The sequence below is a fragment of the Botryllus schlosseri genome, chromosome 8 (assembly GCF_051294905.1).
Source record: "Botryllus schlosseri isolate E-star chromosome 8, Bs_hap1, whole genome shotgun sequence".
NCBI classification, from domain to species: Eukaryota; Metazoa; Chordata; class Ascidiacea; order Stolidobranchia; family Styelidae; genus Botryllus; species Botryllus schlosseri.
The window spans coordinates 4,380,480-4,407,480 of NC_137243.1; the positions used below are offsets into that span (position 1 = coordinate 4,380,480).

A 27,001-nucleotide genomic window follows, 5' to 3' on the forward strand; every position below is an offset into this window, starting at 1 on the left:
CTTGAAATGACATCCACCTCGGCCTAGTCCCCGATGTCTCAGTTCCCTTTGCGATGTTAGTCTCTATTCCGCGGATCTTCCCATTCTTAGTGGGTGCGCTATTCGATCGGGTCTTTCCCGACGGGGCCGATGCATCATCGAAGCGAACAGTCATTAACTTGAAAATGTTCAATCGCTATTAATTTGTTGCGACAGGGAGTACGATACGATTTAACTTCCCTAAAGTACTGGAGGTGGACTGGGAGATAGAGACTTGAGTCCACGGTATACTGGATCTCAGGGTTCCGAGCAACAAGTCAATCTCACTCTATCAGGTTCGAATCGAGTCAAGTCCGCGAGCAGAGGTTCGAGTCCTAGTGGAGACCCGCGTTTTTCAACTGTGCTCGGTGATATCGAATGCTTCGCATTCAAAACATACAAATTTTACCTCACTTAAACAGTTTCTGGTCGCACTTCAAGTTCAAATAGCTGAAATACCAATATTGTGGTAACTTTACCCTTCTCCGAAATTACAATGAAATATGTGTCTTGGACGTCCAAGTCTCGAGTCACATGACTTGCTCCAAGTCATACGCAATGACTCGAGTACAAGTCGAATCAATACACAGATTGATTCAAGTAGAGGCTAGTCAGCCCTCACTTGTACCAGGCCACGATCTGACATATCGATCTCGCCTTCCGTCACATGCCTCCTCCTTTTGGCGCTTGTCTATTTTTTCATCTTCTTCTACTCTTCATTCTGTGTGCACTGTGCAATTGCTATGGTGCAATTGTGCATGCCTCCTCGTCTTTACATCGCCTAGGTCAGGGTATGTGTGTGATTCTCCAAATCGTTTCGACACCTTCCTGTCTTTTCATTTTATCGCAGTCTCATTGTGAGTTGACTTGATGAGAATTCTGAATAAATTGAACCCGATTCATTAAATTGATTGCATTCATTACGGTGATTACATCCCTGTTAGATCCAAACGAGATAAATAGATGGTATTTTTATTTATATTCTAATCTACAATCCGGTAGAAGGCAGAAGCGGGCGATTTTGCTCAGGATAGCAAATTCGGGTACAATGGTCTTGTAAAGAATCTCCTTGCGAGTGTATTGACTCCTAGGTGTAAGGTATACTCAGTCGTTTACAGAGAAGATAGACTTAGAAAAGACGAATGTAAGGGTATGGTTACATTGCAGTGAAGCAGTGCTCTTCTTGTGAGTTCCCTTCCCAGCTGCCGTCGGCAGCTAATTCTTGAAGGCTTCATGGAAACCGCGCACGGGCAGATATGTGGAGACGTTTATTGGAAAGAAAAGTACACACAAATGGAGGCCAAAATGTCGCAATTCCACATTCAAGCTTCTGACATCAGGAATAAGCTTGCGGTCAAGGTAAATTACATTTTCAATATTTTATTGAATACGTCCGTATCAATTGGCTATTGTCAACATCAATCATGTGGCTGCTTTGCAACAAATACTTGAAAGTAATTGTACATTTGCAGCCTTAATTGAAAATCGGTACACATCAAACGGTGTGTGTCGTGCCTTTTTAAGAAAAATTACGTCCCTGAAAAATTGAATGAATATGCAGGTGATTTCGTGATATGCTGTGCAATGTTTTCTTTGGTAGTTGCTAGTGCGATTTGCATATTTTTGCAGCCTCTCCTTTTGACATGGTGTTTGTCAACATTAAAGAGTGATCTCTAGACTGATCTAGATGGACTGTCATTTTTCTGTACATATGATAATTAATTTCATCAAATAGATGATGAAATTTATCATGTTGTAAAACTCTATAGAACTATGTGAGCCATATATGCCTCATTGTCATCGTTTGGTATTTGATATTGAAATTTTGACTCAAGTCGAGTCATTCCAAGTCGAGCCTTGGACTCAACACAACAAGTCGAGGTAGGCTAATAAATATAAAGCTGTGCGGATTTGAGTCACCACTAACATTTTACCATAATTTGAGTTCTATTGCGAGACCATAATTATGCATACTGCACAATGCATAATTATAAAACCTGGTCAGGCTCCTGTCAACATTTTTGAACGATAAAACTATACTGTCGCCTAGTCTATAACTAACAGCGGTGCCCAACCTTTTTCGACTCATCGCCCCCTTGTCAAGCTCGACACAAATTTTCGCCCCCCCCCATATTTCCAGCTCCGAAAAAGAGGACATATATAAACTGGAAATATACTCACCTAACTGTGATCGCTGGTGAATTGAATAAAAAAAAGGTCATTTTTCCGAGTAAGTGCTCGAAAAGCCGGTTTCCGCATCTACTCTCCGTCGAGTTGACCTTTTTTAGTCAACTTTCGTGTCATATACAGAATAGGTTGTATTCTCGTTCATTTATTAGTTGTGTTAATGAAATATATCTCACTGGACGTTCTAATATTTTCACCTCCCAATCGCCCCCTTTGGTGTTTTGGCCCCATGTTTCTCAAAGTCGACCACTGGGGGCCGATATCGCCAACGTTGGGATGCACTGGTCTATAATAAAGAATTTACTGCACCTACGTCTTGGAACAATTTAGTTGATGAAATCATGCGCATCCGTAAGATATTGAAACAACGCTAACTGTTAACTGGTTGCAGTCTTCACTTTACTCACATAATGGGTTACTGCATTTGGTGCAATATGCCTTGCATCAATTGCGCTATAGGCCTTCATCTCTTCAAGCATAGAGTGAGAAGACAGAGGGAGTGCAAAGCCGTTTCCCATTTCTAGATATGCTCAATATCATATGATATTTCGCATCATTGACATTGGTTTATGCCTGTACAAGTGTACATTTACAATTAGGCTATGTATCGATTTTGGATACAATATTTTGATTCAATTGTGTGCACTCATGTGATGTCGTCAATTTTCTGAAATTGTTACTTGCCCTCACCTTGAGACATTATCATTTACCTTACGGAAATCACGTACAACTACAAATCACTTTATTAGTTCTGCTAAAGTGATCGTTACCATCGTGGCTGGGAGATTTGGAATGCTTTACGGAGTTATGATAAATGACTTGGAGTCTGGCCCTAATATTTGTCCTCTGAGCCATGAGTCATTTTATATTCTACATCTAAGTGTGAGTCAAGTATGTAAGTCATGTTCAGTTTTCACTGGAACCAGGTGCGCTGTTACACAGCCCACTTGTGGTTGAATTGTGATGTTACTTTTAGTGTGTTCACCGATATGATGGTCTCTGCTATGGACTTATATGATGATTTATTTCCATTTAGATTAACTCATTGACTGAAGAATGTGACGCCGCTAACACGAGAGCTGATAAGGCGGAAGAGGAGGTCCGCATAAGATCTGTAACTGTTCTGAAATCCGCGTTAATTCCCTACTTCTCTTGCAGTTGAGACTGCTTCGTGAAAAGGTCAAGCTGCAGGGAGATGAGAAAGATCGAGAAATCGCGCAACTGCGGAAGGATCTCGACTCGGAAAAAGAGAATTCCCTGAAGCACGAGGAATGCTTGAAACAAGAGGTAAGACTCCTTTATCACCGCCTCTCACTGTAGTTTCAGAACACGTTCATTTCATGTTCAAACAGTTTTTGATAGACCTACTGTACTATCATTTGAAAGATACTACAATCAATGCCCAATTGGTATATATACTGTGCGGTGTATATTGTACAAGTGCAGTTAAAGTGTTGAAAATTTGTTCTATTAATTCTAATACGGCGAATCTTTTGAAGAGACCCTTGGAGGCACGTAACTTCAGTGTGCAATTGAATCGTATATAAATATTGATATTCAAATAAACACAAATCTTTTAGGCTGCCACTCGTCAGGGGTAATTGCTAAACAACTACCAAAAAAATCTTGTAAATAAAATATTCATTGATTTGACTCGAAGCCTGTGTATACAACTTTAATTGAATCGTATCTTAGGCTTGCGAGTTTGGAATGAGAAATTACTTGTTTCTGTGTTGGTGGTCAATGTATTTTTTCCATTTCCTTGAATATGTATTGATTGTGGGAGTCCTATTGTATTTCGATTACCGTGAAAGTGAAATAGCCCTGTCTGACGTGTCTTGTAATTTCCAGCTGAGTAATATCGCTGGTCTACTTCCTCTGTTGAATAGGGGGGGATAAAATCTTTTCACCACTGGTTTTGAATTGTATCTCTGGTTGATCTGGATTTGAATCACGACTCTGCCTGTGACTGAAATAATGGGTGTCGTAGGATGTCACTCGATGTGTGACATGTTTGCCTACGCTGTTTGAAGTTCGGCGACATAGCCGGATGTTAGATCCATCCTGAGTCTATTTCAAAGGGTACGCTAGGTGTGGCCGTGAATTTATGTTCATTATTTCATGTTCACCCGTGATATTGGCTACTGTTCCACTATGTTCCAGTATTGGCGATTTTCTATACACTGGCAAAAAGTCATACCAAACACTACACACCCATATTAGATATATATCTTTTACATCACCAGGGATGGTTCCAATTAAACATGTTTGCATATTAAGCACCTTGTAGGCTTTATAATCTTGCATCACATTTTCTCTGTTTAGAGATAATATCATATCAACACTTCCTTGAACGTACCAGGTTTTTCAATGTCTTTAGCCTTTACTCACCTGAAATGTGCTTTCTCATTAGTGAATTCTGTCCAGTCGGTATATCGACTTTGATGTGGTGGCCAAATCATTTCCCCTAGTGTTGTGGTTCCTGTCTGGGAGTAGTAATCCTGCTTCACTGCCTTTTCTATTATTGTGTTGTGATAATTGGATTATTATTAGGTTAATTCGATTGAACATGCTGTGAACAGCATCTTTATGAGGCTAATCCTCATCTTGACTGTTACGATGTGCAGCTTGGCAAGAGTACAAGTTTTCCCTCACCACTCTAGGAATACATGTATCATTTTATGATGGTCCTCTTTGGACTCCCAGTGTAAATCTCATAGACTTAATGTGTTTTTAGATGATTGCAATCTACCATGCTTACTGCTTGCTGTTCAGTTGCATTCTCAACTGTCTTGACTAGAACTTTATTATTTTTGTGGGTATATCCTTATTTATGTTGCTATTAGCTGGTCGTTGTGAAGTGCCGGTGTGTTTATATAGTAAATTTTGTTTGCATATCATCGTGCTTGCAACTACTCACCCGGTAGCATGTATGACTCGTTAGGATTATCAAATTGACATGTCTGAAGTGGCAATAGTTCACTGGTAATTTGTGCGGTTTGTGAAGCATGGATGGTGTTCTTATTTCTTTTTGCGAAAGTTTATATATATTATGGATACCATGTTTAGATTGAAGAGAGGAATGAAGAGAGAGCCCTCGTACACGAGAGGATTGTTCGGCTGAAGGGCTGGATCTCGGCAAGACTCGATGAGGCAAGTGTTATTACAGTTATGCTAGTTTATACTACCTGACGGCAAGAGTTGTGTTTCTACGCATTGTTTCAAACATAACCACGGCCACGGTATGGCTGAAAAAGCATGAAAATTGAATGAAAATGTTAAAAAATGGACGTAATTCATCAATTTTATGCTTTTTCAGCGATATCTTGGGCTTGGTTTGAAGTCACAAATAACTTTTGGAGCTACTGAACACATTTCAAGATTGCTGCAGCACAGTGTGACTGACAGTACTATAAACGGGCTCTTGGGTAGCAAAATATTATTGTGATGGTAACCTGGGAGGAATTACATTCAACTATAGATGGCATTCAAGCACAGCAATTTTTTGATATTCAACTTATTTACAAATGTTACACCACAGCCCATAGGAATAGTGAATTCCATTATATTCCATATCAGCTTATTCCACGTATATAAGAAGCCTCGTTCAATTTTGTTTATCAAAAACATCGTACATCTTGTGGATTTATCTGTTATGTGTAGGAGTAGTTGCAGTAATCTGTGAATTTGTAGTTGACTGTGGTCAAAAGCAGTCCATCAATGATCCCACAAATATGCAGTTTTCTATCTATGGAAAATAATTTTCGGAATCCTAATTAATTATTCTTTGTTTTACTTCATAAACATAGAAGATTATTCATTGTCCAATCTCTATAAAGGCGAAAGCCACTGATAATTTTACAAAGTCCTGTTGGAAAGTGGTGTACCCTAAGTAAAACTTCATCGATTAGTTCTCTCCCTAGGGAGCTTTGCAAAGACTCCAACGAAATTAGTCAATATCATAAGATTACTTGTGGCCGCTACAAAATCAAGTCTTCAACAGGAAGCATTAAGTAGATTTCAATGATAAAACGGTCCACGTTTGGTTGTGTTTTGGGAGATCATTTTATGAATTATCGAGTTGACATTGTCAGCGATACTACAGCTGTGAGATAATCGGAAGAAGATGCCTCCAGGGGGACTTTTTGTGACCAAAACTTATGAATGAAGGCCGTTGAACGCTGGTGTTAACGGTGTTTATGATGCATCTTCAAACACCAGCAGACTTGATGTAGGATTGTTTGTATACGGTATGTTTAAATCCTTGCCTGTAGATACCAGACAATCTCATTCAGATAACTTCTCATTTGATTTTCATAACCCATGGAAATATATCTCTAGTGCTGGGGTTCTCAACTTCCCTCGTATAACGGGCCACATTTTAACAGCGAAAGAGGCTGCGGGCCGCAGAACATGATCACCATGTATTTGCGGGCTACTATTCAATTTAGGCTACTATAGCCCCTTTACCAGTCTTATACGGGCATTTAGTACATTTTTATGCATTATGAAACATTGCAGTTACTGTTTTTTGTGAGAATATCTAACTTCCAGTGGCGCAAGTAAATCCCTTCATGGAGCGTACATTGCATACGTTGCCAAGTCGGTGTCTGCACCTTCAACCCAGGGATATCTAGAACTCCTAGTTCTAGATATTCCTGCTTCAAACCCTTCCACAAGAGAACCGAACTCTCTGTTTCAATGCGTGAGCGAGCAAGTATAAAATTACGGTAACTGTTTCGTAACAGAAGTCAATAGCCCTTTGGGCTCGCAGTGATAGCAGAAGAAGTCAGGCGTTCGGGGACATTTCTGAGCAAACCAATCAACTCTTCTCCTTTCCTTCTATGGCTGGAGCCCTACATCAATAGTTACAGAAGTCAGCTTTGTAAAGTTGATGTTTTTTTACTGGTCCCCTCCCCACGTTTGCCCGTCTGCATTTCCTCTGGAAATATGTCCAGTCTGATAAAACGCACTTGGATAATTTGCTATGCCACGTGTGTGCAGTCGGTGGATTCGTCCAATGCTAGGCTAAAGTAGTTTACGTGGAAACGTGTTTCAGAACATGCGATAAAAGATCGACTGACTTTGCTATTACTCTTCTGGTGACTGTTGAATCAGACAATTTAGCTTCGAAATTTGTCAGGTGATGTTGGACTTGCTGCAAAGTTCCGGAAACAGCGAATATTCGCACAGTACGTTCAAGTTTTATTGAAGTCACACCTTCTCTAACAGATTCTTTGGTTTAGCGATATTCCAAGCAATTATGAGCAATGCGTCTGTACCGTATTCGGCAATTTTAACAATGCCTCGAAACATGGATTGGTGGGCTTGAAACCTAGCTAGCAACGTTTTCTCCCAGATCAGGCAGTACAACTCCAGAAGAAACTATCGTGGTACCATTTTAAGGTTCTACGCTTCGTTATAACAACTGTTCTTCGACACATGTGAAACATCGGTCATCCATAACAACACCGTGCCAGTTGTAATTGCGTTCCTACTGAAAGATGTCGCGGGCCGCAAAATAATCGTCTGCGGGTTGAGAACCCCTGCTCTAGTGTCTATTGCACTAGATACTCTAACTTTTTTTACTTCAAGAGCTTCTTGAAGGTACAGAACTTCAATATACAATTGAAAAGTATATTCATATCGAAATGAACCCAAATATTTTCGGGTGACACTCGTCAGAGGTAATCGTTACATTTGTTAGTGACTAGTAGAGAATGGGAAAAAAACGTTGTATAACAACAATCGTATCGTAATATTATTTCAATTTTAATATAATATGTTAATTCTCATAAATGGTACAGTTCTTTCCAAGGAGCTTACTCTCAAATTGTACTACCACATAGTCGGAATTTTCACTTTCCTTAAATTTACATTTCTAGTACAGCAGTATGTAACTATGTAAAGGATTATTCATGGCTTAGATAGAGCTAAAAAAGTTAGAGAGTTCGGTATTGTGTATAGCGGTACCTTAATTTCTGAATCCACCGACTGTAAAGGCCCACTATTGCTGTCCGGTGTCACAGTTAAACATGTCCAAGTTTCCTATCATTAATTTGTAAGTGGATGCTAAATTAGGTGTGAAGGCTACCAAGGTATTACTATTAAATGATGATACTCGGCCAACTATTTGGCAAGGGATGCTGCATCTAGCGTGCCGTGTCGATTGGTGAGGTTTCGATTTGAGGCTTTCAATATACAATTGAATGGTATAGCAACTAGTAGAGAATTGGAAAGAACGATTGTTGATATTGTATATTGAAGTTCTGTACCTCCAAGAAGCTCTTTATGGCTTTCTTACATAAAATAGCGAACAAATTTCCGCAATATATATAAAGCATGATTTCATTTTGCAGGCAGAAGACCAGAAAAAACTTCTATTCGAGGCTAACGAAAGAGCCACGGCATCCCTTGTGGACATGAAAAGACGTGTTCAAGGTATTTGGAGGGATAATTACTTTAGTAAAATCAATATTTTGCCACTGATATGCTGATAATGAGTTACTGTTTCAACCTTGCATACGACTTATCTATTATCCTTCTGTGGACGAGTATATAGTCTGCAGTGGCAGACAAATCTGAATCTTACTAAGTGAAATCCTTTGATATGCCTGACTCCAAGCTGAATCCTATTCCAGTATTTGTTCTATCGGTGATTGTTTGCAGCTGATGTGTAGGGGTGTGACCGAGTGGTATTCCATCAGAGTAGACCATTCGTAAATGTGGAAAATGTGCATAAATCGATGAAATGGTTAGCTTACCTGTTTACTTGAGATTACCTAACTTACACATATTCCTTTGTTCTTTGAGTCCAGTCACAGCTTTGAGTCTGTCATAACGCAGGATGGATTTTGTTTCAGATCCACACCCTATAGGAGTGGTTCCAAATACCTTTAAAAGGCAACCTATTTAATAAACTAATTCAGTTCAGTAAAATCTTGCGTCCCAAACAGAGAGAATATACTTACTTATCAGATTATTTCTTCAATACAGGTCACGGCACGGTGTAGATATTCTCAAGTTTTTTGATCTCTTACTTGCTTTGAGTTATATTTATTATTATTTGATACAGATACAATATGCCTGAAAACAAGCCAACCAAAGTAATCAGGCGTTGGGATCCACTGCCCTATAGCATCTTAATCTCTTTATCAAGGCCTATCATTTATCAATCTATTTAGATATATTTAGAAAAATTTTATTTGGTTATTCGTGATTCATTTCCTAAAAAATTTGTGCAGTTGACGTGAAAAAAATGTCTGATTTGTAAAGGATAGGAACGGGTCATAGTGGGTCATAGTCGTGGGTCACTGGCCAGGTTGGTTGTCTCACCACAGCCGGATTTCCAGTGATCTGTGACATGTCGAAAACAAAAGCGATGGGAAATTTTGTGAGATTTCGTGGGAAATTCATTATTTTGTCGGGACACTTATTGCTGATCAATACACAAACTGGCGACTTTGCTCGCGTAAACTCACTTACCCCGCGTCTCAAGTGGATTTTAATCTTTTCCGTGTCTTGTAGTGATGTTAAATTGCAACTTAAATTTAAACTTCATTGACCTCTGACATCTTGTCATGTCTTCGATCTCATTTCCGTCAGGTCTCAGCATGTTCAGCTTTTACAAGGCTGTCAAAATGAAGGTGTCTCAAACACTTGATCCGCCTTTTGATTGCTCCGATCGTTATCTCAGTATTGCAACACGCATACTACGTCATACCAGCTGCCTTTTGTTCAACAATAGAGGGTTAATTTTGAGGTTCGCTTTCAAAACTATGGCCTTGTTTGCTTGGTGGAGATTACTGTGATGTGGGCTGGTAAGATTATACCTTGTGGGCATCGCTTGACGCGTTATAAACTTTGCCGATTGATTTCGGCGTTCGAAACTTTCAAGTGAGAATTTGCTGTGTTAGTTTGATTGTTTCAGTCTGCGCAATAATTAATTTCATCGACTGTGATTGACATTATTGTAAATTACTCCAAGACAAGCTGAATCATTTTGGAACTCTGAGATTTCAAATGTTGGAGCCCGTTTTATCGATCAATATTTCATGAAGATTTATCTGAATGTTGTATGGTCTCTTGTATAATAGTTCCTGTTGCCTATAATTTTGTTTCTAAAATATTGATAACTCTCTCCTGTGTGTACGCTACGCTATTGATATCACAAAACAACAAAAAGCAAAACAAGTTTTTTGTTGTATGGACTTTAGTGTTGAGATCAAGTCACTGTCTTTGCGTGGCAAGACACTTCAGTCAGTGCACACTCCGAACCTTGAACAGTAAACACTGAAGTCGAGTCATTTAAAAAATGTTCTAGTAAAGTCCTAGCGTCCCGGCTGTCCGCGGGATTCGAGTCGGGTCGAGTCGAGTCTTCCAAAGCATTCTGATTGCGAGTCAAGTCTCAAGTCGGCACATATTTTTAGGTTTTTTAGTTGTTTGAGTTGGTGTGCCTGTGGCAGACTAGGACAGCTAGATAATTTCAGCCTTTCCAAATCTCTAACTTAAAGTTAGAATCACATCTACAAAGTTTTAAAAAAGTTACATTAGAATTGAAATTATAGCTACAATTTTTTTTCCGAATTCGAGTAAAATTACAATTGTATGCAAGTATAGCCTATACTCATGCTAAATACTATAGGAATATAATCCAATGTTATTTCTTGGCTGAAATGTTGTTTCAAAGTTGCAGAGAGTTACAATCTCGTGTGTGTAGAGGAGAAATAATGTTTGAGTTCATAGGAGGAATTGGTTGTCAATTTTTTTGGAAAGGGTCCCCGGAAGTATTAACCTTGATTGATAGTGAAATATGACTTCAACCATTTAGCTGAATGTTAAGTATATTTGTGTCCTATAGATTGCACCTCTATCTCCACACAGGCCTTAGGGTGGATTTCAATACAATGACGAGCTTGTAAAATATAACAGCATTCCAAAATCATCGGTCATTATTGTATTGGCTGTCGTAAATCCTATTTGCAAATTCACAGAATATAGCCCAAGACGGGTTCAGACGTATGTGACGCACTGTTGTTAAACTTTGAGAAGCCTCAGTTACAGTTTCACACAAGCAATATTTATTGAACAAATTTACACGCGTTCATAATGATGTTATATTGCCTGTAAAGGCCCTTACGACGAAAGTTCAGGGCTTGTCGAAGCCGTTTTGTTTGCGGTGTCGCCGTTGATGGTATTATTAACCTTATGTATCGAAAACGTAAATGGTCATAGAATCCAGTACGTAAATGATTAGTGCCGGTGTTGTTAACGAAATTACTTTTCATTGTGGGAGAGGGGTTCAGAATACTTTGCTAAGCGCTTCTTGGAGGCACAAAACTTCGATGTATGATTGAATAATATATTCATATTGAAACAAATCGGAATATTTTCGGCTGACACTCGTCAGGGGTAATCGTCGGCAGCTAGTAGAGATATATTGTATATATTGTATATCAAAGTGCAATATTCAAAAATTCAAAAAATATTGTGCCGTGCTGGTGTTTCTGAAATTACTTCTTGCAATTATATCAAAAAAATCGGTGGGACAAATTCAAGGTATTTTTTCGATAGTGTTTTATCACGGTTGTAACCAAGTCACGAGGTTGCGAGTCAGTTTCACTTTTACGGTTTTGAATCGAGTCGAGTCGTTTGCACTTCACCACCGAGTCAAGTTCGAGTCCGAGTCACAGTGTTAAGACTCGAGTCCAATTCATAAAGTTCACGATCCGTTATTGAGTTTTACTCATTTCGAAGGCCCCACATTCATAATATACGCCTTTTTTCATTAGTGACATGTTTATTCAAACAGACGAAATAGGGTTTCTGGGTCATTTTTCAAGTGTCGGTCCTGATACGCGAGACTTGATTCAAGTAATATAGAATTATTTCTTGGCCCGAGTCATATTTGAGTAAAGTCGAGTCATGACTAGAGTCGTTGCCACCCTGTGTTTTATTTTAAAAAATCAATGCATACAATATTTTGTAGAACTGACCACTGAACTGAACGAATTGAAGCAAATGAACGAGACAATGCCAACAACAATGCGAACAGGCTCGTCCGCCGATATGTCGCTTTCATCCAACACCCTCTCCACAACTTGCAGCATGGTAAGAGCTTTTTATATAGTATACTGCTGGGAATGTAATGCCAATTCTACATCACGTTGAAGATTATTTATCATTTTTTTCGGCCATACCTATTTAATAGCACTTTGTGACAATGCTGAGGGTCGATCACGATTTCACAAATATGCTGGGTTGTATTCGAGTCACAAGGCTCCGAGTCACAAGTCAATTTCACTTTTATAGTTTTGACTCGAGTCAAGTCGAGTCATTTTCAATTCACCACCGAGTCAAGTCCGAGTACAAGTCAGCGAGGAGATGGTCGAGTCCGAGTCATGCTATTATGACTCCAGTCCGAGTACAAGTCATTGTGTTGACTGCTCAGTTTCCTGTTAAAGTCCTCTTAAACCCACTTTTTATAACTCTGTCTGATGATATCCAGTGATTCTAATTTATAATTTACTAATTTACCTCACTTTTAGCAGTTTCTGGTTGCATTTTCAAGTCTCAGGCTACCTGTACCAATAGACGAAATATCGATAGTGTGGTTACCTTACTATTCTTCGATATTACAATGAAATGTCGGTATTGGCTGTCTGAGTCATATGACTTGGCTCGAGTCATTTCGGTATTTTGAGAAAATGACTCTAGTCAAGTCGAGTCATCAGAAAATTGTGACTCCAGTCATTACAGCCTATGTCATTTTCACCAACCTACGTAGATTTGTGTAGTATGCTGCGTTGCGAACAAGCGAGGTTTTGAGGTTGCTGCAGTGTTGTTCATACTTTATCTAAGTGTTTTACTATGGAGAGTTCCAACAATCGCGTAATTTGCATGTAGACCGTGTAATTTGCATGCAAGCTCTTGTTAATAATTATTGTATATGTAACAGCTGCTCATGTGGCAGTTAGCATCAGTCTCTCGATGATAGTTGCAAGTCTGCTAAAAGTTGAGTGTATATTCCATTGAACATAAATGACAATTTAAGTGTATGATCAACACCAGGCCCATTGCTGTTAGCGAGAAATATATCGTAAATTCTGCTGCTCGGTTTGATGTACGCACACATATATTTTACTTCAGCTTGTTGACATTTAGTGTAGAACCCATTGTGTATGCACAAGCACACACACCTTTTAACGATACGATTACTCGACGTGACATTACAAGTGGGGCACATAGACTAGAAATGCTCGCTGACGATGTGTCGGTATTGTTTAAACTTAAATAGGATCTGGTAGGATTGTGTGGGAGAAGCAGTCTTTAAGTGGATTAATTTCTTCGTCGATTGTGGACCTGTGAACCTTTGAAAAAAATTTCCCCCAAAATGTAACTACTACAAGTGCATGCAACTCCAAAGCAAATATTGGAAACTTCAATTTATTTAGTCATTCACTTCTGCCTTCTTGATATCGCACAGGTCGTGTTGAAGTTTTTGCAGGACAGAGTCCTGTTAAAAACCAATAGCGCCATTTTTGTTGTAGGATTTCTTTCGAAATACCTGTCAATTTGCTGTTAGCCAGTCTCTGTTATATTGCGAAGCGTCGTTAGATTGTACTGTACTTCGATAGAGTTTTAGGGCGCTTTTAAAAATTTTAGTACACTTTCAGCATTGCAAATTGCAAGATAAGCTAATTTCGAAGCAAAGTCAAATGTTGACCGCTAACTATGCATTTCGACAAGATGCATAAAAATACGTTCCAAATTTTCGGAGTAAATTTTAAAATTTGATGACCAATGCACAAGCGTTCAACTGATTGCATTGTGTAATTGAGATATAAAAGTGTATTACCGGTACTTAACTATATTATTGAATAGTATATTCATATTGAAATGAACCCGGCACTCATCAGGGGCAATCGTCAGCAACTAGTAGAGAATTAGAAAGAACATTGTATATCAACAATCGTATCACTAAATACGACGTCACCGGCATCGAATTGCGAATAATCGGGGAGAGCTTAAGCGTGACGTATTGTTTTTAGATGGTACACAAACTCCTGTAGGCACAGACTCGGTTGGCGTATTTTGATAAAAGTAGACTCCAAGGCACTTACTTTCATTTCAATTGACATTCTGTACCTTTCAAGAAGCTCTTTATATAACAATTTACATACTAGGCCTATATATATTACGTAATAAACTGCGCAGATCGGTGATTTTGATTTCTATCATAGGATATTAGTTTGTCTCCGCCTCCGGTACCTCCACACGCCGACAAGTCAACAAAGATTCCACCTCGAGCTACCAGAGCTAACGGCTGCGAAAGCCCAAAAGATAACCGTCAACCATTGTCATTGCCTGACGAATTGTTACATCACGATACGTCCAGCGCTGTGACTTTGGAGAATGCCAGCCCCGTATATCCAATCGAAGACTCAAGAAGTGGAGCACGCGCTCCGCTGGCGCACATCGAAGACGTCGTGACCGAGAATAGCGAGCACCTCGACAAGCGAGATATTTTCTCGACCAGCCCAAAGTCTGGCGGGGACTCGAAGAAGAAAAAGAAGTCCGCCACGTTGCCGAAGACCAGGACGGTGACGAAGAAGGAGCAGCATCACCACAGCTCGTTGATCGAGACGTTTGGGAGTATCACGAGGAAGTTTCGGGGGTTTGCGGAGTCCAGCCGGCAAGGGAGTCCCACGTCTGGCTTGAGGTACGGGCGTTACATGTTTTCTCGCGTTCTGTGTGTTTAGTGACAATTTTTTTTTGAAACAACCCTGTGATGATGCCTTTTGGGTGGTAGTAAGAAAGTTTGAATGGTATAAACCGGGGTTGTAACCAGGTCACAAGTCAATCTCACTTTTATAGTTTGGATTCGAGTCAAGTCGAGTCATTTTCAATTCACCACCAAGTCGAGTCCAAGTCATTGTGTTGACTGCTCGGTTTCCAGTTAAAATCTTGTTAAACCCACGTTTTATAACTCTGTTTGGTGATATCGAATAGTTCGCATTTATAATATACTGATTTTCCTCACTTTTAGCAGTTTCATGTCACATTTTCAAGTACCAGTACCAATAGACGAAATCCCAATAGCGTGGTTACTTGACTATTCTTCGAAATTGCAATGAAATGTCGGTCTTAGCCGTCTGAGTCTCGAGTCGTGTGCAATGACTCGAGTCCAAGTCGAGTCGATACACAGATTGACCAGAGTCGAGTCATTTCTGTATATTGAGAAAATCGCGACTCGAGTCATTTCAACCCAGGTGTATACCGTTGAATGAATGATATATATGCGCATTGAAATATGCCCGAATATTTTTGAGTGACACTCGTTAGGGGTAATTGTCAGCAACTAGTCGAGAATCGGAAAGAACTTTGTGAATCATCACTCATATCACCAAATTTAAGTTTTGAATAATCCAGGTGAACATTCCAGGCATGGTTATTCGAATTTTTATGTATGTATGTATGCACCCTTGACGAGTCGGGTTTATTTTAATGTGAGTATATTATTATTATTCAATGGTATAATTAAGTTATGATGAAATATGTAGGCCTGTCTTCCTTATTTCTGTGGTTTGTCCTTATTTTTGACGCTTTTGTAGTCATCGACTTGCCAAAAAGGCTGTGAACATGCGTCGCTTGAACTGGGCAATAGTGTTTGGACCCTTTTTTAGTCCTCGGTTTAATAATTTCGCAGTTTGTTTGGCTGTCCTTATTTTTTCATCCATGTCGATAGCCGCCTGATTGTATATATGATATTATTATATTGTATATAACGGATATATTCTTCAAGCAGTGCCCTTGTTCTGATTAATTTTGCTACACTCCCGTGAATTTTTCGCGATTCGAAATTTGGAGCCTGCTCAGTGCTCATCCATGAGGCAAGACTTTCACTGTTCTGGAATTATGCTCCAGCGTAGAAATGCAATTGATTTATCTTAGCCATAGAATCTATCTGTAAGCTCGCACCAGACATTGAATATTATTGGCAGCGTCACTGTAGGCTTCATACAAATTCTACCTACACGCACTTGAGTAGGCTGTTTCTTCTATTTTATTTTTTTCTTAATCCATCTGTTAGCTAGTACATGACCTTGAATACTATCGGTGGCATTACTGTAGCCTGTACGTATCGTACAAGTTCTACATGGAATTGAGCAGTATGCTCGTGGCTAATATTTTGCTATGGAGGCCACGGGCTGCCTAGCCCACCTCCTGATGCCATTTTAAGGCTTACCAAAATAGTATCATAATTGCTGCAGCGTTACGAATCTGTTCGAGGTCTGTGTTTAGTATGGGACATTAAGGTACCATCAGCATCTACCTACTGTTTGAGGTGAAATTATAGCACAGCGCAAATCACCCCGTGATATCTCTTAAGTCAATAAAACAAGCCCCTCATATTATGGCGGATAATCCACGTTACCATTACAATGGCGCTACCAGTTGTCGAGGTCACAACGGTTTCCTGATACGTCTGTTTTGTGAGTGGTTTCGAACTTTCTGTCTGAGGTGTTTCAATTAGGGAGTTTGTCAATGTGTGCAATGCATCGTTCTGACGTGTCAGGAGTAATTTCATATGCTTTTGTAGTAGCGTACTTGGGCACTGTCACTAGTAGATGGAAAAGCGTGTGTTATGATTGGATCACCTGTTATAAGTGTGCGACTCCTCAACAGCATGCACGCTCACTCGAGCACTTTTGAAGTCGCTTATTTACTTTCCCTCGTTGATTGAGTAGAAATTCAAGGCGTTACTTCTACTTTACCGGAGTACAGACTAGACTATGACTACTTCGATTACCTCTTCATTTCACATTTCTACCTGCGGGTAACGTTATTTCTTTGATTTCGAGATGATTTACCACAGTATATAACTTCAGGCGAACTCAGAGCGCCGGGAAAAAGGAGGGGAAACTGGTTCGTTCCGACAGCGGTTCGAAGAAACACGGCTCTACTCCGCACCTGGCGAGCGAATTGTTGAAAACTCCAAAACTGAAGTCTCGCGCATCTGGTAAGGAGGTGTTTCGCGCTATCTCGTACAAGGTCAAAGTCCAGTTTCAAGCCTTAACCTTATCGCAGTCTTGCGGCGTGTTGAGCTGATAACAATATCATTTTATCAACGTGAGATTACGCACAGGCACCTGTGCCAGTTTTGAATTATTCTCTTTGGAACAAACGAATTTGATTTTTTGATGTGAAAAGGCTCTAGGCGTTTCGGTTGACATGATGTACCTTCTTATTCCAAAGACGTTGTTAAATCGATCCAATCGATCGATCCAATATGTGATATATAAAATTATGGTACAGGTAATCTTAATAATTGGGAGCAGCGAGAGCTTACGCTTAATGTAGGCCACTATTTTTAGAGACGTCATATTTTGCGATACGATTGTCGATATACAAGTAATTTCCAATTCTCTGCTAGTTGCTAACGAATACCCATGACGAGTGTCAGCCGAAAATATTCGGATTGATTTCAATATAAATATACTATTCAATTGAAAATTCCCTCATTAAAGCAATGCTCTCTCTCTCAAAACTGCTTTCAACTTTTCAAAATCCAAATTGTTTAAATGTACAGTTTTTCCCAAAATAATGTCCAAACAGAGACTTGTGGAATTAGTCTACCGACAACTACATGTGTAGAGAAAAGAGCCAAAACGTATCTGAGTACTCTACTGGATACAGAATTCATTTCGCTGCCTATGTCGTTAGGATCGTGAGGCATTACTACATCTACACAGCTCAATAACCGATGGTATCAACGCATCGCTTACTCCCCTTTGCCAGGCAAGAATAAGCAACGGCTCTCGGACACTCTGGAAGAGGAGGAAGACACGTTGGCGGGGTCGCAAAAGATGGAGGTGTCCGAGAACAGCAGCGCGCCATCCTCGACGTATTTATCGGCGTCGATGCCTTCGAGCATGCTGTCTTCCTTGTTGCCGAAAACCAAACGCTCCCAGTCGATGAGGACGCCCAGGCAAAGTCCCCCGGCGCCCCCTCTCCATCGGGTACCTGTCTGGGTGAGTGTTTTTTGTGCAATGTGAATTTTATTCCATGCGTGATATACTCTGCGCTTCACTGTGGGTCTGCTCAGATCTTTGACATCGCTAGCTTAGCGTTTTTCAATATTATAAAATTACGACAAAACTTGCTCGACGCTTGTGTTGGTTCTGATTATTTTGGTTTTACGTGTAATTTTCCATGTATCATGATAGGACAAGGTACAATGATTCGATCACAATGAAAATTTGGTGTTAATTGTAGCAATTTAAGTCAGCAGTATGCTATGTTATTTTAGAGTAGGCCTACTAGATATTTTATCCACGACAATTATAGTTTTTGTACTTTCTTATTGCCATGGAAGCCACGAAACCATACCAGTTTCTTAAAACAGTAGTGCGTTGACAAATGCGACATTTGTGTGAAATAGAAATTGACCAGAGGCATTGTCACAAGAGCAAGAGAAAAAGATATGGTAAACAAGTGCCAAACCAGGCCTACCTTCTATGTGGTTTAACTGGGGTCAGATATTTGATCTTTCGGAGTCACCCATACCGTTACAACGTCATAATGAGGTCTGATTTGGGCGGTCATTGGAACTCCGTTTGAAAGGCGGGATAATGAATTGACCAAAATCCACGCTTTTTGGGTTGAATTTTAAACACCAAAAATACATTTTGCTAATGCCACGATATTCACGATCTGTTTGCAGGAGACCAAAATTTATAATCTTGCCAAAATCGGTTTCGAACTACGCGGCGGCGACGTCATACGCTCTTCCAACCATGGTGAGTATCAAAAGTGCATAACCAAGTGCTTGTCTCCAAATACTCTTCTATTGTTTTCATCTCAAGACAACTACATACCGATTCGGTATCATTCCGCGAACGAAAAGACGAATTCTATATACAAGGTCGGTAGAGTGTGTGCCGTAGATAATAATGATAGACGGTATATTTGTAATTTAGAACAATTACAGCGAAATGTAATTCTAATTTAGTTTGCGAAATCTTCTCACGTTCGATTCAAATCAAATTTGGAAAAGGTGATAATTTTCCAACTGTGGTAGATTCTATCGTCAGCTAGGCTTGTTTAAAAGTCTAGTTCAAGTGTCTCCCGGTGATGTTGTTAACGGCGTATGACGTATGGCACTTCACGGATGATTAGAACGGCGATGGTTGTCTTAAGGACTTCATTGTTGGATTTTGAGGACTCGGCGGTTATATTATAGAGACTGTAGGATGGAGCGACGACCCATTGTTCTAAGTTTAGATCCGTCACGCTTGACTTTGCGGAGTAAAATTCCATTCGCGAGAGTCCGATTGTCCTATTTTACATGTAAAAGTATAGGCGATTTCGGAAATACATGGACGAGTTTGACCGCCGAAAAAGGGTGGAAATATTATAGCTAGACGTTTCAAATTTTGCATGTTACGAGGAAGCATCAATATGTTTTCACTAGAAAAATTTCACAACTGGCCTCCACCCAGAACACGTTTAAAATCAATTTCCCGCAATGCCTTATTCAGCGATAAACTCTCCGCGGCCGAATCCCGTAAACTCGTAGACAATGCTATAATTGATAAGGCTTTATGCGGTAACTGAGTGGCCGCTGATACCGATACAAAACTGCCCAAACTATTTTCTGTGCATAAGCAACCGATGAAAAAAACGAATAGACTACACGGAAAGCGGATGAAAAAGAGCGACGAAAAGATTATCACTACATCCAAAAGATCAATATCGTACACTGTTTCATCGGGCATTAGGCCCATGTTACATTGGAAGACTGTACTTGTTCGTTTTGACATCTTCTTTTCTGTTCACTAGGCTACATCGCATTGTCTTATATCCCGTTGTACATTTCGCGTCTTTAGCAGTTAAAAATAATAGATCCTCCGCGGCAATTATGGCCAAAAACTGCGCTATCCCTGGATGTACCTATGTGAACATTCCGCGTAGTGATCAATCTCGTAAGAGGTCCTTATTCACGGTACGAAGACCAGAGCTGTTAAGGAATGAAGCGGCCCAGAAGCAGCACACAGCAATGGCCAGCCTCCTTCTTTCCATCAGGGACCCCTCAAAAGGAGATCGTATCAAGACGTTGCTCCATTAAGGAGACGTAAGTAAAGCAGCTGCCTCAACTTCAACAGAATTAACAGTGTAATCTATAATAGAGCCGCAATCTGCGAAAATCATTTTGAGGAGAGCGACATCATTCAGCTCAAAACCACAAAGCAACTCAAAGTGGGAGCTCTGCCTAAGCTAAATTTGCCTGAAAGATGTAGCACAATCATAAAGGTATGCAGGGTATCTCTCACTCAGATCAAGAAACCAATGCACCAAACGATTCCAATTGATATATTTATTCATATAAAAAGAAAGGAAGATACCTTTTCCAAGAAAAGAGTTGCCAGAGACAGTGAGGCACAAAAATATTCCAGATTTGGTACAATATACCATACCCGATTCCCTGCTATTGATACCAGACATTCTTGCAGTGGAAACTTTTTCCTCAGCTTGGTGAACAAGTGCATCAACAATCTTCACGAGCAAAGATGCAGCAAGAAGCTGATGCTGCAGTCCAAGAAGTTTGCTTGCCTGCTGGCAAATGTTGGAGTAGTATTGATAAATACCATCAGTACCAACGTCACAAAACACAGCATTCAAGCGTTTGACAAGTGGAACAATAAGATTTAAATCCAATTCCTCAAATCGTGGTCCACGACTGGAAATAGAATGACAATTACGGCAAGCAATCTTCAAAATGTCCATTATTCGGTCGATGTCAATTTGCTCAGTTGGTGACGGGAGCTTATGCACTTTCCCGTGCTTCTTGAGTTCCCTTACGGTGGGAAATATGGCTTCACAGACGTAAAAACTTATTCCACTCCACTCATCCAATCCTTCAAAGCATTGGGAAATTTCCTCCTCGGTGATGGATTCCCAATCCTCCCACAATGATTCTTCGGCCATAACTTTTACGAAAAAGTATCGGTTGTAAAGGAATCAAAATTTCTGTGAAAGCATAATACTCAGAATTTTATTTCCGTTTTGCTAATCAAATAACAATTACCATACCGGAACAGTACATGAAGATAGCTCGCTAATTCTATAGTATCACAGCAATGTCCTCCAATAGTACGGTAAGTGACTTATATTTTCTCGTCGGCAAGTTAAAATACATACAGACTCTGCTGAATGACGCCTTCCAGAAGGACCATGATATGGCATACCCAATTCGCCTGCAACGAAATGCCGTTTCATTTTCATCGCCTGCCCTATTATTGTTATCCTCTATAATCATATAATACGCCACTATAATAGCTATTATATCATAAATCATCGCTGGTATTCATCGACCGTGCGCATTGTGCAGCGATTATATACCGGTATATTCATCGCTTCGTACGGCAACAAACGCAAGACCGTCACGCAAGTATCCAAGATATTCACTAATCAGGCCAAACATATTAAGACGTCCAATTAGTCACAGAGTCCGTTATAAGTATTCAACCTCCAATACTCCGACTTATTCCCATCGATAAGCATGCATTAAACCAACCAAACACTCAACTTTCCACCGTCTGAATTCAATGTGGGATTATTAATGGTACACGTAACAATGGGTAGCTCCCTCCGCAAAGCGGAGCGTGACCTATCTAAAGGGAGTTGAAAATATTATTGCGCGCAGTGTAAATAGAGTAGTTCAACTTATATAGATATTTCGGTATATCAATGCACTAATACCGGTATAATATCTCATATTTATAGTATTATGGGCAAAAATACCATAAATATCCATTTTTACAAGATAATTGCTGAAAAACCACGCAAACAAAATATGTCGCGGATGAATATTAATTAGGCATTTAAATCAGTCGTCACTCCATCCTACAGTCTCTATAGTTATATCAACTTGGGCTCCCGCGTTATCACTACGTTTGTAAATTTTTGGTCCTTTCAATTTCAGAAAGCATCACCGAATGTGCCTGTTTACACAAAACTTTGCGGGGTAAGAATTGTTTTTTTACGAAAACGACTGCTACGCATGGCTTGTATACTTTTTAGTTATTTCAGATTGATTTACTGGCACTTGTGTTATCTTCATGCTTTGCGAATTGAATTATTACAAAAGCGACGCGTCAATATTGTATTAAAAAATTCGAAAATGAATGTTTTACTGAATATGAGCGTGATTTGTGATGTACAGTAGCCTACTTGATGAATTTGTATTAAAAATTAGAATATGAACGTTAGAACTGGTCAAGTTGGGTCACTTTCAATTCACCACCGAGTCAAGTCCGAGTCATTGTGTTGCGACTCGAGTCCAAGTCATTGTGTTCACAGTTTAGATTTGACTTCAGTTTTGGTTCAACCCACTTTTTCAACTCTGCTCGCAGTGATATAGAATGGCTTACGTTCGTCATTTTACTCAGACTAACAGTTCCTGGCCCTATTTTCCAGGTATCTGGACTGATAGACGAAATACCAATCATGTGGTTGGATCATTTTAGGAATCCGATCACTCAGCTACTCAATCCGGCCTAACCCTAATGAGCCTGAATTGTGATATACTATACTTTGTGAATTCGGCACTTGGTGTCTATGTAGTAATGTATTCAGGTTCGATTAGGATTAGGTCAGGGGCTCGGTTAGGACCAGGATTTAGGGTCACAAGGTGACAAATTCGTTAGTAACGGTCTAAAAAATCGAAGCACTTCGACTTCGTTAATGACCTTATCAGGATATGATTTCATTATTTTTCCACTTTTGAGGGTATTTTTTTATAATTTTTTATATTTTTATAATCGCAGAAGTTTGTGGTGCTCCGTCGTACCGCGTTTCCCGATTCGGCCGAACGTTCCGACGATGACGACGATTCCGCCGGGGCCTTGATAGACCATTGTCACCATCGAAGTTTCCCGCTGTACGACTTTGGCGCGGTGCCTATGCGCAGGAAGGGCAGCCCCGGGCAGGCCAAGGCCGTCAAACGAGGTAGGTCGGTCACAGTCAGGTGTTCAGTGTGGGGTCGCATCAAGCTTTTAAGGCCAAACTTGAATACATAAGATGAGCATGGATTTTTATTTTTATTTTTATTTGAAAGTTAACGGATTTAAAGGTTTCGATCTAATATGGAATTACGGTATTTTTGCATCTGCATTTGTACTTGGACATGAAATTTCAAATAACTTTCAATTGTCAATTGTCTTGTCAAATTTGAGCCGTCATTGGGTATGCACTTGAATTTCGAGATGAGACGAAATTAAATACGGATTTGAGCTGGGTTTTCAATCTCAGTCTCAAATTAAGAACTGGGTTTTCATTTGTAAACGCTGCATCTTCTCTTTTCTTTCGAAGACTGACAAATTCTAGCTTTTCAATGACATCGTGAAGATTTTGTGATTTCATGAACTTGTTGCTCGAGTAACCATTGGAGTTACTGGAAGTGGTATTTTACTGTGAATATCATTGTAAACTGGAATGAGTGTTAGCACGTATGTTCGTTCAAAGTTACAATGTCAATTTGAAATCATTTCAATTCCTTTGCAAATCCGTTACTGGAAATATAAGTCGGAGTGGGACCAAATCTTCAAGTCATTTTTTCAAATACAAATCATTGCTTTTTCCTGCACCGACAAATATTGTAAAGAAGAATAGAAATGATGAAAAATGGTACTGCTGCCCATACCGGCACATTTCAAAATCTCACTAACGTCTTGTATATCCGGTATTAATCCAATAAAAATTTGGGCAGCAATATACGTGACCAATTTCCTACTGTGATGTTATGGTGTTGGATTGTGCGTGGGGTCCAATCCATTCGTAGACTTTCCCTTTGTAACTCACGACAATGTTCCACCCCGTTGTTCACGCGTAAACAAGAATTAAACTCTCTCTTCACCAGCTACCAAGCGTTGTCTCACTTCATAAACCATTGGTCCGTGAGAAATAATGCTCCGATAAGTCCTGCCAATAAGATAGCTTATCCTACTCTAATCTACTTACCTTATCCACTTTCTTTTACCAGTTGCGTGAACGTTATTGGGTTTCCACTGCCTCGTTTTGCTGTTATCGGTGTATTAACGCAATCTTCAAAGCGTAGGGATATGTCTCTTTCGATGTACTGGGGAATTTAGATGTCAACTATTGAGATTGCTTGTCTTGGGCCCACTTGAGAGTTTTGTTTTCCTGCATTGTGGTTTTCGAGGGCTGCTTTCAAGTAGCTGGCTCGCGCTACCGTTGGGTGGTTTCTGAAAACGAATCTCGGGGTTGAATTTAATCCTTCGGTAGTTGATATTTTGCGGTGCCACAATTTGATGGTGAAAATTGTATAATAGGCAATTTCAGCCTGCATTTGTGCTGCGTGGTTTGATTGTTGCCGTGGTTTGTTTGTTGCTGATGCATTCCTCTCCCTGTTTATATCCTGGCGGGAAATCCAGCTGCCATCGTTTATATGGCACATTAATATACATATAACGCTCTTGTATTCGAAATTTCATGCTGGTAATCTCATATTTTGTGATACGATTGTTGATATACGATGTTCTTTTGAATTCTCTGCTGGTTGCTGACGATTACCCCTGACGAGTGTCAGCCGAAAATAATTGAGTGTATTTCAATATGATTATACGATTCAATTGTATATTGAAGTACTGTACATCCAATAATCTCGTGAAATAACGCGTCGAACTCGCAATATTTCCAAATCAGATTCGCGAACGTTTGTGCTCGAGTATAATTCTTTGAGATCAAGCGTATTAGTACGGTATGCACAATCTGTTTTCCAGCAAGATTTTTTCTGGCTTGGGATCTAATTGGTGCAACTTCGCAGATTTGTAACACGTTTCGCGCAGGCCTAATCCGGCCAAGACGCTGTGCCACTGGAAATACTGGAGATTATTTAATAGACGATCTAAAAACTATGTTGAACTAAAATAAAATGAATGACTATGATAAGAAATGATATATAATAAATGTATTATATATATGATAAAATAGTTATTGGAAATTTTAACAAGCCCGGTTCACAATTCGATTTCATGTCCATCGGCTAACGATTCCCGGTTATCTGCAGAAAGCTTGTTTTTATAATGAGTTTCACTTGAGCTAATACTGCGATAAACTCTATTCAGCCAACTCATCGCATTCCATGACCAGCTCCGAAGGCGACTACTCCATCCCGCCGGACGCCCTGTCTCTGTGCAGCGACAGTTCTGAGCCCGAGCACAAGCTCTACAAGATGTGCAGACTCGGTGCCCCGGCGGCCGTACGCAGCCGGGTGAACAGCAGCAGCAGCGCCAGCCCCGAAAGCGGCGCGTCTCCCCTGCTGTCGCAGTCGGGGACCGCGCTCAACTCTGGCCCGGTGAGTTTGGCATCACCGACTGGTGTAGTTGATGGCTAAAAAGCTATCTGTTGACTGATAAAGGTCGTCACTATTGTGACCTGTGGTTAGCACCAAAAATAAGGACGTAAGTATCGGGTGCCTTTATTTTGTGCTAGGAAACTTATGACACTTATGGAAACTTCTTATGAAACTTATGAAAACTTATGAAATTTATGGAAACTTATGAAAACTTTAGTCACCTCCTTGCAGCATTTTTGGTAAGCTGATGACTGAAAAAGATTTTTCGCCACTCGCCAGCCCTAGTCACGGCCTCGTTGCCGAATATAAGACAAATTAAGCACACAAGTCGAAAATTAGGACAATATGGACAATACCGCATGGTTTTTGGTACAGCTGACTTCGTCTGGCGTTTTTTCTAAAAATTCAATTGCTACTGGCTACGGCATACTTTGATAAGTTACTTTTCCTTTGAATCTCTGTTTATGTGCTTGTTATTGCGATGTTAACTACTGATAAGTGGCACAAGAAAAGTGCTACCATTAATTATGCTGTGATAAATGTGATACCGGAAGCAATAGTCAGGGTTATTCGCACCAATCGCCTCTCTCTTAACGCAATTTGCTATTTCCTTAGGTTCAGGACAAGAGTGGATTTCTAAATAAGCTGAGCGGATTCTCCTTGACTTGGAAGAAACGTTGGTTCGTGCTGAAACCGAACAGGCTTCAATATTTTCTATCTCCGGTAAGGAAGGTGCTGAGTAGCTAACCACATCAATTAACGATTCTTGGCTTGTGCAGAATGATGTCAACAAAAAGCCCTCCGGTGAAATACTGTTAAACAACGAGACCAAGCTTGGTTTCGATATCGAAAACGAACTGCAGCCCATCTTTCATATTTGTAACGGCAAAAAGACGACATATATCAGCGCTGAGTCGACGTACATATGCGACGATTGGATAAGAGGTTGGATATTTTTGATCGTCAATTCCTAACGTATCTAATTGATGGCCTATTAGGAAAGCTAGCAACTCCGCACAGACCTGCCCGTGGCATATTTGCGCATCTAATTACAACAAAAAAGGTCAGCCATTTCCCAGATGTCGCTAACAGGATGTAAACCACTGCTTTAGTGTGACAAGTTTTTTCATGCACCCTTGTGTATACCGTTTCGTACTGGTGCATCCCCTGGATATTTTGGGGTACCTTAGGGGGAACGGCATTGTTCCGGGGTTGTAACCAACCAAGTTACAGGGATCCGAGACAAGTCTCACTGTTATATTTTTGACTCGAGTCAAGTCGAGTCATTTTCAATTTACCTCCGAGTCAAGTCCGAGTCCAAGTCAGCGAGCAATGGGCCGGGTCCGAGTCATGGTATTATGACTCGAGTCCAATCATTGTGTTGACTGCCCAGTTTTCGCTTCAAGTCTTGTTTTT

General features: G+C 40.1%; 1 protein-coding gene across 2 annotated transcripts in view; it reads left to right on the forward strand.

Annotated features, from left to right (window-relative positions):
* The first annotated feature begins 1,066 nt into the window (after positions 1-1,066).
* Positions 1,067-27,001, forward strand: part of LOC145445498 (pleckstrin homology domain-containing family H member 1-like) — a 37,127-nt gene continuing 11,192 nt past the window's right edge. For both annotated transcript variants that reach the window (XM_080323686.1, XM_080323687.1), the window contains exons 1-16: positions 1,067-1,377; positions 3,242-3,304; positions 3,364-3,492; positions 5,275-5,362; positions 8,569-8,646; positions 12,194-12,315; positions 14,448-14,926; positions 17,097-17,227; positions 18,007-18,239; positions 18,932-19,007; positions 19,074-19,132; positions 22,193-22,234; positions 23,037-23,217; positions 25,356-25,585; positions 26,201-26,308; positions 26,365-26,530. In XM_080323686.1, coding sequence (XP_080179812.1) covers positions 1,252-1,377; positions 3,242-3,304; positions 3,364-3,492; positions 5,275-5,362; positions 8,569-8,646; positions 12,194-12,315; positions 14,448-14,926; positions 17,097-17,227; positions 18,007-18,239; positions 18,932-19,007; positions 19,074-19,132; positions 22,193-22,234; positions 23,037-23,217; positions 25,356-25,585; positions 26,201-26,308; positions 26,365-26,530 — 2,311 coding nt within the window. In that variant the 5' untranslated portion in view covers positions 1,067-1,251. The remainder of the gene's footprint in view (positions 1,378-3,241; positions 3,305-3,363; positions 3,493-5,274; positions 5,363-8,568; positions 8,647-12,193; positions 12,316-14,447; positions 14,927-17,096; positions 17,228-18,006; positions 18,240-18,931; positions 19,008-19,073; positions 19,133-22,192; positions 22,235-23,036; positions 23,218-25,355; positions 25,586-26,200; positions 26,309-26,364; positions 26,531-27,001) is intronic.